Source organism: Tilletiaria anomala, assembly GCF_000711695.1.
Source record: "Tilletiaria anomala UBC 951 chromosome Unknown K437scaffold_35, whole genome shotgun sequence".
In the NCBI taxonomy this organism is placed as follows: Eukaryota; Fungi; Basidiomycota; class Exobasidiomycetes; order Georgefischeriales; family Tilletiariaceae; genus Tilletiaria; species Tilletiaria anomala.
In genome coordinates, this window is record NW_013546987.1 from 1 (window position 1) to 12,644 (window position 12,644).

At 56.8% G+C, this 12,644-nt stretch overlaps 5 protein-coding genes and 1 non-coding gene across 6 annotated transcripts; 4 read left to right on the top strand and 2 right to left on the bottom strand.

Annotated features, from left to right (window-relative positions):
• Positions 1 to 842, top strand: K437DRAFT_107141 (uncharacterized protein). The gene has a single exon (XM_013388072.1). It carries the CDS (start codon positions 75 to 77, stop codon positions 519 to 521), a length of 447 nt encoding a protein of 148 aa, XP_013243526.1. The 5' UTR covers positions 1 to 74; the 3' UTR covers positions 522 to 842.
• Positions 682 to 2,121, top strand: K437DRAFT_256163 (uncharacterized protein). Its single transcript, XM_013388073.1, has one exon. The coding sequence runs from the start codon at positions 1,013 to 1,015 to the stop codon at positions 2,042 to 2,044; it is 1,032 nt and encodes a 343-aa protein (XP_013243527.1). The 5' UTR covers positions 682 to 1,012; the 3' UTR covers positions 2,045 to 2,121.
• K437DRAFT_223583 (ARM repeat-containing protein) lies at positions 2,122 to 5,714 on the bottom strand (the record flags this gene model as incomplete). The annotated part of the gene is made up of 5 exons (XM_013388074.1): positions 2,122 to 2,395; positions 2,467 to 2,828; positions 2,888 to 3,283; positions 3,341 to 4,984; positions 5,043 to 5,714. The coding sequence occupies 5 exons, from the start codon at positions 5,712 to 5,714 to the stop codon at positions 2,122 to 2,124; spliced, it is 3,348 nt and encodes a 1,115-aa protein (XP_013243528.1).
• A 657-nt stretch (positions 5,715 to 6,371) lies between these two features.
• Positions 6,372 to 6,475, top strand: K437DRAFT_t26. Its single transcript has one exon. It is a non-coding gene; the product is annotated as a tRNA-Pro (tRNA).
• Positions 6,476 to 6,561: 86 nt separating this feature from the next.
• Positions 6,562 to 8,868, top strand: K437DRAFT_256165 (uncharacterized protein). Its single transcript, XM_013388075.1, has 4 exons — positions 6,562 to 6,756; positions 6,812 to 7,102; positions 7,160 to 7,639; positions 7,705 to 8,868. The coding sequence occupies exons 1-4, from the start codon at positions 6,660 to 6,662 to the stop codon at positions 8,484 to 8,486; spliced, it is 1,650 nt and encodes a 549-aa protein (XP_013243529.1). The 5' UTR covers positions 6,562 to 6,659; the 3' UTR covers positions 8,487 to 8,868.
• On the bottom strand, positions 8,589 to 10,473 carry K437DRAFT_107160 (uncharacterized protein). The gene is made up of 3 exons (XM_013388076.1): positions 9,592 to 10,473; positions 8,961 to 9,521; positions 8,589 to 8,894 (listed from the first exon to the last, which is right to left on the bottom strand). The coding sequence occupies exons 1-3, from the start codon at positions 10,060 to 10,062 to the stop codon at positions 8,691 to 8,693; spliced, it is 1,236 nt and encodes a 411-aa protein (XP_013243530.1). The 5' UTR covers positions 10,063 to 10,473; the 3' UTR covers positions 8,589 to 8,690.
• Between the last annotated feature and the right edge of the window lie 2,171 nt (positions 10,474 to 12,644).

Sequence of the window (12,644 nt, forward strand, 5' to 3'; positions counted from 1 at the left end):
TCGTTGATCGCCTGACCACTGCCCGCCATACCTGCAAGCCGATACGCAGAACCTACTATCTAGTCGCTTTTTTGATGCCGTTTGCCGCCCGAGTCGTGTCTCACAATGAACCCAAAGCGCCCATGGCGCATTTGGGCTCAACACTGCACTCCTTCGCAATGATACACGCCGGCGTGCTCATCGCAGTGGTCAGTGTGCTGAATTTTTCGCAGGCATTCGCCACCGCACTAGCACTGGGCTTTCCCCTCGCCCTTTCCTCCATATTCGGGCCAGGCAAGCGCCGGTGGTCCCTCCTGCGACTCCTCATGATCCTTGTCGCTGTGGTCCTTGTCACCGAGGCGCTTTTGTGGCGAATTCCGCATATCGTCGACGACGCGTTGGTCTTCCTGCAGAATGTCCTCGACGAGCTTCTGTGGGACTGGCAGGTCTTGCGTTCTTCGACCGTTCCATACTTCATGCTTGGCGTTCTACCCATTATTCTCGAGGCCAGTAGCGCCGTGCTACTCGATATGCATAATTGAGCACAAGCACGAACTATTCAATCTCACAATATCTCAATGGTTTTTTTATGCCTTTTCCTTTTTTTTGTCTCGGGGGTGCCAAAACATGCGATGGTTTAAAATGGGGGTCTGTGTTCTGACGGTGTATGTGAGAGTACCGAGTATGGATGTTATGTCTCAAGTCGCGCACAGGGAGGGGAAAGGGCGGCCTCCAGAAGCCCAGTTGCGTTTATGATGAGACGCTCTCTGAATACCGCTTGGGCCCAGCCCCGATCAGGTCCTATTTAAAGGAGGTCCGTTCCCCACTTCATCGCCCTCGTTTCTCTTTTGCTTCCACTCCTCGTCTCGAGACACTGGAACAGCCCGCAAGCCCTTTTCAGTAAGGCAGCACGTGGACGTCACATGACGACAGGCATCGCCAGCTCCCTGCCCATCCCCTACGTCGCGCCCATGGCTCTTTCTCACCACCACCACCACCACCACCACCACCGTCCCAACACCTCATCAGTTCCATGGCGCCCATTCGAACGACGAAAGCCTCCTCCGGTATAGCCACCGGCGGGTCTAGCAGCATTGACATCAAATCGCCTACTACCAGCGGCATCGGTGTCGGCGGCGCTCTGTGCCTACCTGGCGATCCTATTCATCGCCGCGCAAGCGCACATGCGCCGTACAGTCGCTCGCCTCCCACTTCTCGCCTGTCGACCTCGCCTAGCAGCATCGCACGACTGTCGACATCTCCCTCTGGTAGCTCGGCCGCCATCATATCTTCCCTCTCCAGTTCACCGCTGGCTGACACGAACGTGATCGCTCGACACGTGCTTGAGACGCTCGAGCAAAGAGCACTCGCAGTGACGGGGCACGCCACCACCACTCAAGCAGCTGTCGAAGCATCATCGTCCGCTCCTGCTCCTACAGCGAGAGGCTATGCGAGCGCCGCAGCATCATCGAGCCTATTCATTCCCAAGACCTCCCGCGTCGGCAACGGGGTCCGCGCTTCAAAGGACCCATCGCAGATGAGCTCTGCCGAGCTGCTAGCTGCCATCACACAGCGCTCCTCGCTTCTCTCTTCCGCCGGTACCAGCGTTAGTCCTGCGATCTCGGACAAGCTCCGCGCCGAAGTAGTCGTCATGCAGAATGTGCTTGCTTCGCGCAATGCACTCCGTGAGCTCGGCGACAAGTTGCACAGAGCCACAATCGACCCAGAATCACGGGACGAGAAGGAACTACAAGACCATCTGCAAGCCATGTCTCTTCTGCGCAAGGGCAAGGGCCGAGCTGTCGACGTGGCACTCGATGACGACTTTGCCCCGCCGCCTCCACCACCACAGTCACATCGCGAAGTCAAGATCAAGGCCATTTCCAATGAAGAGGCGGACGCCATCCAGCGGCAAGTCTGGGAGTTTGAACAAGATCAGATCCGCGAGGCGAGCGAAGCTGCGCAGCGTTCCTTCCGCGGTAATGCCGATCACAACAGCGACGATAATAACAGTGACAGAGACGAACAGGACCCAGATTGGGACGACGCGCTGCAGATGGACTAGAGATTGCTTGACTTTGATGTTGTATTACCATTAACAAGGTCTGAATGGTTGAATGCTATATTGGTATCTTTGATTTCTCACTTGAGGTCAGTCATCAGGATTTCCAACACGAGCGGATCCATGGCTGTAAGGCTGGCCTGTACGATAGTCGGGAAGCGCTGTTGGACGCTGCTCATTGCAGAGGAAATGTACTGCGCTAGGTCGACAGAGATGACAAAGTCGCTCTCCGCCAAATTCCTTAAGCGCGCCGTACCTGGAGATGTGTCCTCGAGCCAGTCATCCTCGTCTGTGTCTAGTGCGCCCTGCCCGAGACCTTCAGTCGAAGTCATCGAGCGAATGAACGAGGATTGTCTGTGGATAAGCACAGCACATTTAATCAGCACCGGTGCAACTGCTGTCGTTGTGAAATGCCTGGCACCCACGCTTCTCCGCAGTGTTCGCGGATTTCTCCCAAGCAATCACTCCAGACAGCCGCCATCTCAGGCAATTTAGTGCAAATTGCCTGAACGGACGCTTCGGTCGCATCAGCAGCTTGCCCGCAGCTGCTGACGACCGCGGCCAGTGCCATGGCGGTAGCCTTGCGTTTCCGAGGCGAGTGCATGTTTTCAAAGGTTTTGGCCCAAAGCGAGAGCAAAGGCGCGATGATGTCTGAGCCGGCCGCTGCTGGTTGGACATCGAGAAGCGGAGCAATAGAAGCAAACATGCTCAGTACCTGCTCCGGAGGTGCCATGATGGTGATGCGTGCCAGGGCAGACACGAAGGAGGAGGTGATAATGGCGCTTTCCTGCAAGATCGGCCCCAGGTCAGCAGGTCAGCTCACATTCACCGATGAGGAAAGCTCACTTTGATCTGCAGAGACGAGCCCACGAGCAGGCCCAAGAGACGTGTTTCCTGGAGGAGCTGCGGCCAAACTGCTACACCTGCTCCGGCTGCTTGCAGCGCCTGCAGGATAAAATCGAGTGTGCCGAGCGGTGCGAGTACTACGGGCGACAGTGGATCCGCAAGGATGGTTGAAAAGGCACTAAAGATGGCGCGGCCATGGTGTTGCACAAGCTCCTTGGGTACCAACAGTGCCGTTTCTTCCACGATGCGACAAACTTCTGGCGTCTCTTCGGCTTGCTGCAGCAATACCGGCGCCAATTCTAACAGCTCGAAAAGTGGTGTGGTCATCGCCGTCGTGCTGTGCACTGAACGCGCCCAAAGCGCGAGCGCGTCCTGTCCAAGGTGCGGTGCGCAGTCCTGTTTAAATGCGAGTTTCAGCGGAATGTTTCTGACGATCAAAGCAGTAGGACCCACATTGGAAAAGCTGCTGCGAACAAGCGAATCAACGATCTGATGCATGGGCTGCAACAATGCCTCGCTGCCGCCGCCACTGAGCAATTCAACCGCGCGTACCAGCTTGGACACGAAGGAAAGGATGCTCGGCTTGGCTTTGAACTCCGGGTCAGGGTTGTTCCATAGAGGCGGTACGAGGGAGACAAGCTGCTCCAGGAACGGTGCGACCCTCGGGCCGAGCCGCTCGATGAGCATCGACAGCGCGTCCGTGCAGACCTTTATCGAGTTCATCTCTTGCAGATCGGTGGAGGTTGCTAGTGAGATGAGGCGCGTCAAAGCTGGTGCCAAAAATGGCGTAAAAGCCTCGGCGTCAAATTCTACAGCGTCGGCCAGTGCACCGAGTGAGCGAGCTGCAGAAAGTCGGACAGCGACGTCCGTCACGCCTGGCATGTCGGCGATAAGATCAACGAGTACCGTGTACGTCGCAGGTCGGTGCTGCGGTGCGACGTGCTCTGACCACTCCCACATAAGCCACGCGATGCGTCGCCGGATGATGACCCACGACGACCCGGCCTCCGCTCCGACAGCAGCCTCCTGTGCCAGGCGCGTTCCTATAACGGTCGACAAGTCAAACTGTTCCTCAGGTTCTTCATCTTCTTCCGGGACGTGACCGGGGGAAATGACGGGCAGGCGGTCGCGCAAGCGGCCGACAGCTGCGTAGATTGCATCTCGCGTGAGGACATCTTCAAGATTCGTATGGCTGAGCTGTGTGGATTGCTCAAAAAGTCTCCACACCAGATGGCCAACCGACCATTTGGGCTTGATCGCGTCCGCCAAGACCATCAATGTCCTCTCTGCGGCTGTCCTGATCTCCAGCTCAAACTGTTCTTGCTTTTGACTCTCTGCAACGCTCCACTGCTCTGAGTCCGCCTCCCAGTCTGCGAGCTCATCTTTGCTCAGTCTCATCAGCTTGCCAACCAGGGTATCTGCAGCACTTTGCGCGAATTCGGGGCTCGTGAACTGTGCAGGCGCTGCATCTTTCCATGCTGAAAGACTACTCTTGAGGAGGAGCAGGGTCTGAATGACAAACCGAGATGGTGTGTGTACGAGGGCGGAAGGATCGTTGTTGGTGGCTGATGGCTCTGCAGATTGCAATGCATGTTTTTGCGCTTGCTGCCAGTACCACTCCACGACTTCTGGCCACCCGTCCCATGTCGCTGCTTTGCTCTTGTCACGATTGAGCAGAGCGAGGAAGATCTTACCAAATGCAAGCAAATGCTTGGTTATGCCGGCCACTATGAGGGCGGATGCTTCAGACACCTCGCTGGGAGTCAGGCACTGAATATATGCGCGCCTAAAGGTCGCTATCGTCTGCAAGAGCTTAGGGGTTGATCGAAAGAATGCTTGTGCGAGGTTGACTGAGTCTGCGCGGTCGCCCCTGGGTCCTGTGGCATTCTGGCTCAAGGCACCAGCGTCCGAGACGACCAGCCGTTGGAGCGCTTTGAGAAATAAATGAGAGGTCCGCACCTGCGCAGAGCGAACGGGGGATCGAGCCCAACCTTGGAGACTCGCGCCGGAGTCTTCGGATATGGCCGAGGCGGGAAATGTCTCGTCAAAGTATTGCGCAAACATTGGCTGCAATGTTGGCAAGAGCGTGTCTGCGAGCTGCAGAAGTCAGTAGTCAGCATATATGCACCACAAGTCAGCTGTCAGGGAAACTAACCTCGGTCATGCGGATTTTCCCCGCGAGCATTCTCATGCTATCCAGCTCTTTGAGGGTGCGCTGGACAATGTCGACAGCGCGCATGAGCCGCAGCGTCTGTCGTTGACGCTCGGCGCCCTTGTCGGAGGGTTCTCCAATAGTTTCCGGCCCGAGTTGGGCCAGATGTGTATGGGCCTCCACAATTGCCTGTTGGAGATTGGTGAATAGATCCGGCCACGCATTGGGGTAGTCGTGCCTCGCAATCCTAGCAATGGCGACGGAGGCCTGCAGCGCAATAACTCTCTCGGGTTCATCGATCGCGCGGAGGAGTGCACTACGCAGCACTGTCTTTTCTTCCGTTGGGATTGCCACTCCAACTCGACGGACAACTCTAAGGCGCCAGAATTTGTCCACCCCATTCTTGAAGCGAATGATGCCTGCTGTCCGAATCGCGGTTCTTCGCGCATCGTATTCTCCTTGTGTGCTCACCGGGCGCTCAAGTTGGTCTATTGGCACTGTTAAATATTGGTTGAAGCAAATATCCAGCAGTATGCGCCAAAATGACGTATCGCTCTCCCATTCGTCGAGCTGCTTCCGGGCTTCTTCTAGATGATGCGGGACTGATGAGGTCGACTTGATGAGCGCCGAAAGCAGTGCCGCTCGGGCGTGTATTGGCGGCCCGTTAGTCTCCATGATGTATGTTGCTTCTCGCAGCCCACGAAGGCTAATACAAAAAAGATCGTCCAAAGTCACCGGAGCTGCAAGTCAACCCATACGAGGTGCAACATCCATTCGGCGGAGATGGTGTGAAGTGGTTGGTTGAGCTTGCACGTTGTATACTGAATTCCAACTTTCCTGGAAGCTGCGTGCTGCCCACTGTGTAACACACTTTCTTTATAAAAGAAACAAAAAAGAAAATAATAAGAACAAGGCACTGGCCAGTTGGCCTGGGCAGGCCCGGCGGCGAGCCACGCCCCCGGAATTCCTGTGCTAAGTCTTGAACAGGTAAGTTGTCTGGTGGCGTGCCCCAAACAATCCCACCCTCATTCCTCATTCCGATGCTGGCTCTCGGAAACCCCTCGGCATCACGCAACGCAACGAGGGATCTAAATTCAGATATCAGATAATTCAGGGCGGGATATATCCGTGAAAGTGAGAGTAAGGGTAGAATTGGCGGACGCTGCTGCTGGAGTGCTCCCTGCAGTTCTCCCAGACCTTCGCGCACGTCGTATTATAGAGTGGTGCTACGTAACAAACCTACTGAGGGAAACCAATGAATAGGTTGAGAAATTGAATCAGAAAATACATTTACAAGGTTATAATCATATCTTGGTTCCAAATAACAACAGGGTCGCGTTAGTGTAGTGGTAGCATGCCTCTTTCGGGATATCTTGTCCAGTTTGCGTAGGCACACGCCTTAGAGGTGGTCGTGGGTTCAACTCCCACACGCGACCAATTTTTTTGCTGCCGTTCGAACCTGTCGTGCTTGGGCAAACGTTATCCTTTTACTCCATACTTTGTCGCATTTTCTTTTCCGACCGCTGAGCCCTCGAAGTAAATCCATTGTTACTACCAAAAGTGGGGCATCTGGCAAACGTCTGTCGTGGACTGCCTGCCTCGCGACATGTGGTATCAGTCATGTACGACTTTGTCAGCCATGTGCTTCGACGCTACTTCGAGGCGACTGGCTGGAACGAACACAATTCCTATCTGAATCTCAACGCTGCCAGCGCTGGTGAGTCTATTGCCTTGAATCACTGTTGAGTGCGCGCTGATTGCTCCTTTCGCAGCGATCCTCGATTTTCCCACCCCTCCCGGCGTGGCATTCTCGATCTCTGCCTCTCCGTCTCCGCCCTTTTTTACAACGTACCGCCTGCGGGCTCTCCCTTCACTGCAGGGCAATGTCGGATACATTTTCTCCTCAACCGATGTCGAGCACGGTGTCACGCTCAATATCGGGCACAGCAGCGGAAGGGTTGGCTTGAAGCGCATGATCGAGCGCTTCCGAGCGCCAGGCTTACCCACCAGACCCCAAGGGAAGACAGAGACTTGGCTAGCCAGCCGACGCGCGGTCAAAAGAGGTGGGTCATGTCGAGTCGACGGACGGACAGCAAGGGCTAAGAACTGGTTTTCTGCAGACTACCTGCTGTACGGATGCATGCACATTCCTTCGTCCCGGGTTGATGCACTTTGGACGACGCGTCTGGCGCCTACATGGCAAGCAATCCTCTCAGCGTCCTCGACGCCGCCTCGCGTGCCTTTATCGCAGCAGCTCTCACAGCTGTCCGGGCTTGCGAGCGAGCAAAATACAGGCTACAGCACTTCGAACTTCAAGCCGACGCCCACGAATCTGCAGATACTCCTTCAGCGGGACACTGGTAAATGGTCTACCGAATACAGCTATTCGCTCGACGATGCGCTGTGGGGGTTTCGCTTTCTGCACAACTTCGCAAGTCGGGAGCAAACTGTCAGAGCTACGGATGAGAATGGCGTCACCGCTAAAGACATCAAATCTGTCGCCGAAGACTCGACCGGATGGTCGGCAGGCGGTGGCCTACAGGGCCGGTTCAGTGCGGGCGCCGAATTTTTCTTTAGCTCATTAGAAAAGAGCGCAGGGCGTAAGTAAATGCCATTGCCTCACCGGACGCCATGTTGCTGACGTTGCTGACGCTGTGATATACAGTTTCGACAGGCGTGCGCTTTGCGACGATCCCTGATGGCGCAGAGAACAACGATGATATGCCTTCGCAGGCACCAACGATCATCACCGCGACGTTGAATCCAATGATGGGCCACCTTAGCATGGCCTATGCAGCGCGCATGGCGCGCGACGTGGCAGCTTGCTCACGCTTTGATTTTAACGTGTATTCGTACGACTCGGAGCTCACGCTGGGCTTTGAGTACTGGCTGCGTAGTAGTCCGGCGCCGTCTTTGCCCGTCTCGCTCAGTCGCGCAGCCGCGCAGAACATAGCAACCGAGATCGCCCCTGCTTCAGCACCTGCAAGGCCCCTCGTCGCTGCTTTGCCGGGGTGGTCCTTGCGTGAGCGCCCAGATCAAGTTTCGGCATCAAGCACAGCTGCGCCGGTCAGCAGTAGCTCGTTGCGCGAGCCGGATTCGAGTGTGGTTGCCGGCTTCGAACTTGCGGATGAATGTGTGAAAGATGGGTCACTACAATCGTCGGCATCGTCTCAAGGCGACGAGCAAGTGTCGACGGCCGTGACGGCTTCGCAGCGGCCCTCGTCAGACCTCATCGGCTTGATCAAAGCGCGCGTCAGCTCGACCACCGAGATTTCTCTCATGTGGCAGGGGCGCATGCGCAACTCGCTCGTCAGCGCCGGCTGCCGCGCAAACTTTAACAATCGAGTCAAGCCCGTTACCAGCGTTGGATTGGAGATCATGTATTTCTCGAGCGCGGCGGATCTGCCGCCGGTGCCAACCGGTCAAGAGGATGATGTTACAAGTTGATGAAAACGAGAGTATACCGTTGTGTGCTAGAGCAACTGATGGGCAGCGCTGTGTGTGCGGGTACAAGTAATTGTCCAGAGCAAGCAAATTCTGCCGATTCGGAAACAAGGTGGCGTTGTTAATTCAGGCCTCTGTGGGGTCTGCCTCCGCGGACTTGCGCTCGGCCAAAAGACGCTCCTTTCTCTGCAGTCCACAGGAAATCCGTCAGGAACACAGAGGGGGGCCGCCGTGAGGAGGGCCGTGAGGAGGACCTCCGCGCCCGCAACCGTGGTTTGGCGGCCCGCCAAACGGAGATGCATGCATGCCTACGAGCGCGAGGGGGAAGCGCTCTGGGAGGTGAAACGAAACGGAGAGCAGCGAGACGATACCGGCAATGTCCTTTGGGAAGATGGGGCACACGAGCTCGTCCTGTGAAGCCAGATCAGCACAAATACTTCTTGTATTCTCTCACTCGCAGCGATGAGGCCCACTCACGTAGAGGCCAATACCTTCGCCCGCCGGGCCGGCCGAGAGGATGCAAATATTCAAGATGGGCTCCTTGTCGATCAGCCCGGTAAGCTCCAATTTGGCGCGCGAGACTGTGACAGAAATCAGCGGCGGCTTGGAGTGGTATGCGGGGCCTTGCATTCTCCACTTCTCCTTCTTGCCCTCCTTGCTGTTGCCATCGTCATCGCCGTCTTCGTCATCAGAAATGCGTTGCGTATCGCCAGGCGGTGCGCCCTCGAATTTGTGGCGGTGATGCACCGGCGGAGGAAACGGTAGGCCGGCCGGGCCGTCGCGGACGAAACTGATGCTGGCCGCCGTCAGGCCCGGGTCGACGAACGTACCCGTGCCAGGCCACGCGGCGACTGTGATATTGACTTCGGCACCGGACGCGAGCTGATGGCATTCTTTGATATATGGCTGAGGGGGTGGTCCGTGCGGGTGCGGAGGATCCCACGGGTGGCGTCCTGCCGCGTAGTAGGGCGGATCGTGCTGGTAGTAACGAGGAAAGCCGTGTCGTGCGCCGCCGAAAGCCAACGCGGAAAAAAGCGGCTGCGAAAGATGGCCCGATGCGGTGAGCGTCAGCGTTCGATGTTCCCGTCCTCACGGCTCTCTTACTCACCATGTAGCGCAGCGCAAAGACACTGGCTGTGAGAAAGGCGAGGAGCGCGGCGAACGCCCTCAGCTTGCCGCTCCTGCTGCGCTTTCCCCACGCTGCCTTCCCGTCGAGACCAGCGCAATCGTCGTTGTTGTTGTCCAAATGCGGTGCGCCGCGACGGCCAAAGAGGCGAAAGAAGTGGCCCCTAAGACCGCAGCCATGGACATGACCGTGGCCGTGCGCGTGGCGGCAAGTGTGCTCGTGACCGCGACCGCGTGTATGTGCATGTGGGTGCACATGGCCGTATTCGTGGGCGAGGAGGGCGGCCTTCTCGGGGTCGCTAGGAGGGGCAGGCGCCGAGCGACGACAATCGTCGCTCGAGCGGCTGCAGTCGGAAGCGTCGTCGTCTTTCTCTTCGCTTAGGCGATCGATGTGGATGAGCAGAGGCGTCTGCTGGGCCTCCGGATCAGCGGCGGAGCTGCTGCTGCGGGCCATCTTGCTAACGCGCAATCGATGCGGTGGCTGCCGACGTAATGTTGGAAGCAATCCCTGTTCAGAGTCAGGCGAAAAGATGAAGCATATGTGTAAAGAATGTGCGTTGGCTTCTGCCAGGCTCGATTATATACCATGTAGGCGCGCTTCAGGAGAACTCGAAGCAAATGGTGTGCCGGACGATAAGATCAAAACAATCACGAACACTACAATCGCTATCGGCCTCCCATATGCGCATTTACGTTTGCATCTTTTTGACTGCGCCCTGCGCCAAGACTGGAGACGAAAGCCACGCCGGCAAATGGCAAAGAGACATTGTAGAGCAGAAGAGTGCGCAGCTATATTACGAATAGCGTCAAACCGTCGGTCGGCTCACACCTGCATGACGTTCTGTTCATTCAGCATGTCCTTCTTGACCTCTCAAGGCGGGGAGGGCAGCGCATTGACGGCAGACTGCAGAACATGCAAGCAAGCACATAAAGCTGTGCTCGTCCATCCATCGTGCCTTGGTGCCGGGCCAAGCCGGGCCGTGGGGCGGACTTTGGGTTCTACATAATTGCAGCGAGTCCGGAAGCAGATGCCGAATGGGTTGCCACACCCTCCCTACATTTGAAGAGTGGTGAAGCGGTGTGTGGGAGCACGACTCCCCGCGATCTGCCCGCTAATATCGATGAGACGGCTGTTATAATGGTGAAGGAGACCTTACGGGCCTGCATGGCGAATCCGCGCCTCACGGCCCTGCTGCAGGAAGGCGGCTGGCCGAGTCTGCTTGAAGTAATCGTGCATGCATTGAATAACACCTATCCGGCGGCAGCAGGAACACAACATGCGACCCTGTCCTAGCCCTCGCGCTCGGCACGCCTGCCGACACTCTCCCACGCTCGCACTTGCATCCCGAGAATGGTCTCTCACCGCTGCAAAGGGCGAGCCTGTTCGGCGATGCTGCCATGGACCGGCGACGCTACTGCGCCGGGCGCCGGCATGTTCATTTCAATCGGCAGCAGGTCATGAAGTCAAGCTGGCAGGCGTGGCCGCTGGGACTGAATCTGCTCCGCGCGAACGCGTCCATTCATTGCCAAGTGCGTGACACCGGGTACGCTCTGGCCGATGGGCACAGGACTACGGTCTCGGAGTACACGCACTCCCGCTGGTTACACCTGTTACCTTGTTACCTTGCAAGGTGACAATTTGGGGGTACTCTGAAAGCCAGGAACGATCACGTGATCATATACATGCAGCCGTGTCGCGGCATGGCCCGTCCTTTGTTATCACTCATGCTGGTCAATGGTCTATGTATCTATTTGCTCCTCAGTCTTGTGTGAATCTAGCCTTTGCCCTTTGCCCTTTGCCTCCCTTCGTATAGTGCCTCTGCAGCAACTCTGCCCATTCGTCTACTGTGACCGCCGGCGGGTCGCAACAGCACAAAGCACTCATCATGCTCTAGAGACAAAACCCACAAGCATGGTCCATAGTAGAAAATATATATACGCGGTACGTAGCTGGAGCCCAGGGAGATCTAGAGGGTGGTGACCTTATGTACGTATGTACCATTGTACATTGCAGCTGGATGGCTTCCCGATCTGTACCGAGACCCTCCGCAACCTCTCTCGCTCATCTCGTGGCCATAAGGCCAGTCACCACACCACTCCTGACTGAGGAGATCACGTCGAGTGGGAGCGGGGAAGGCTCCACTTGGTCGTGTAATCAACAGCCCTGCACCGCGTCCTGTCGAGCATGTTGTGCCACATCTCGCCTCCCCTGTCTACTAACTTGCCCAGTCTGTACAGATCTGTATTCTGTATTCACTGGCCAAAGTTGAGCCAGGAAGCTAGAGTTTGTCGAGGACACACGTTGTGGCCACTCACGACGAACCTAGAGACGAGACGATACTCTACCTGTGCTCGCGCGCGGAGACCACTTGCTGTATCGCATGGATGCGGCCTGCGGATATCAGACGGCACTGCAGCAGTCAAGTCTACCAACACAATGGAGACTTGCCAGCTGCCAGAGCACTGGCCGCCACCCATTGTGCTCGGTGTGTCCGCTGGAGAGACTAATCCAGTGTCCACGAGCCCCACCAGCCAACCAAGCGGGCCAGACACTATCTGCTCTGCTGTGCTCGCGGGATCCATCCACCATCCACCCATCCTTCCTCCTGCTCGCACCGTACCATCGCTGGTACTACCAGCATTCTACCCCGCCAACCTGGTAACTCCCTAGCACAGAGGAGTGGGAGTAAGAGAACCCAGGACACTCGCACGTCCGTCTGAGCAGGAGAAGAACCACCGCCCGCTGGTCGTCGCCACCCAGCGGCTCTCTGTGAGATCGACAGCGCTCCGGCCGGGTGCAGTAGAGCTGCTTTATCGTTCGTGTCTGCAAGCACCAGCAACCCGCGCCCGTTTGCATGTCGCCTGTGGCTTTTTTCTCGTCTCATCTCGGCGACCCGCGCGACACTTTTGTCACCTTCCTAGACCTGGGCCTTGCGTGCAATAGAGGCCTTGTCGGGTGCGAACGACGCCTCCTCTCATCTCAGCATTTGCCTTTGGGGCATCTGGCTCTTCATCGCGCAGGAACAATTTCAGACG

Coding starts and splice junctions, on each gene's coding strand:
- K437DRAFT_107141 (XM_013388072.1), top strand. CDS start 75: ATGCCGTTTGCCGCCCGAGTCGTGTCTCACAATGAACCCAAAGCGCCC.
- K437DRAFT_256163 (XM_013388073.1), top strand. CDS start 1,013: ATGGCGCCCATTCGAACGACGAAAGCCTCCTCCGGTATAGCCACCGGC.
- K437DRAFT_107160 (XM_013388076.1), bottom strand. CDS start 10,062: ATGGCCCGCAGCAGCAGCTCCGCCGCTGATCCGGAGGCCCAGCAGACG. Junction 9,522..9,591: donor TCTTTGCGCTGCGCTACATG/GTGAGTAAGAGA, acceptor CATCTTTCGCAG/CCGCTTTTTTCCGCGTTGGC. Junction 8,895..8,960: donor GCGAAGGTATTGGCCTCTAC/GTGAGTGGGCCT, acceptor CTGGCTTCACAG/GACGAGCTCGTGTGCCCCAT.
- K437DRAFT_256165 (XM_013388075.1), top strand. CDS start 6,660: ATGTACGACTTTGTCAGCCATGTGCTTCGACGCTACTTCGAGGCGACT. Junction 6,757..6,811: donor TCTCAACGCTGCCAGCGCTG/GTGAGTCTATTG, acceptor CTCCTTTCGCAG/CGATCCTCGATTTTCCCACC. Junction 7,640..7,704: donor ATTAGAAAAGAGCGCAGGGC/GTAAGTAAATGC, acceptor TGTGATATACAG/TTTCGACAGGCGTGCGCTTT.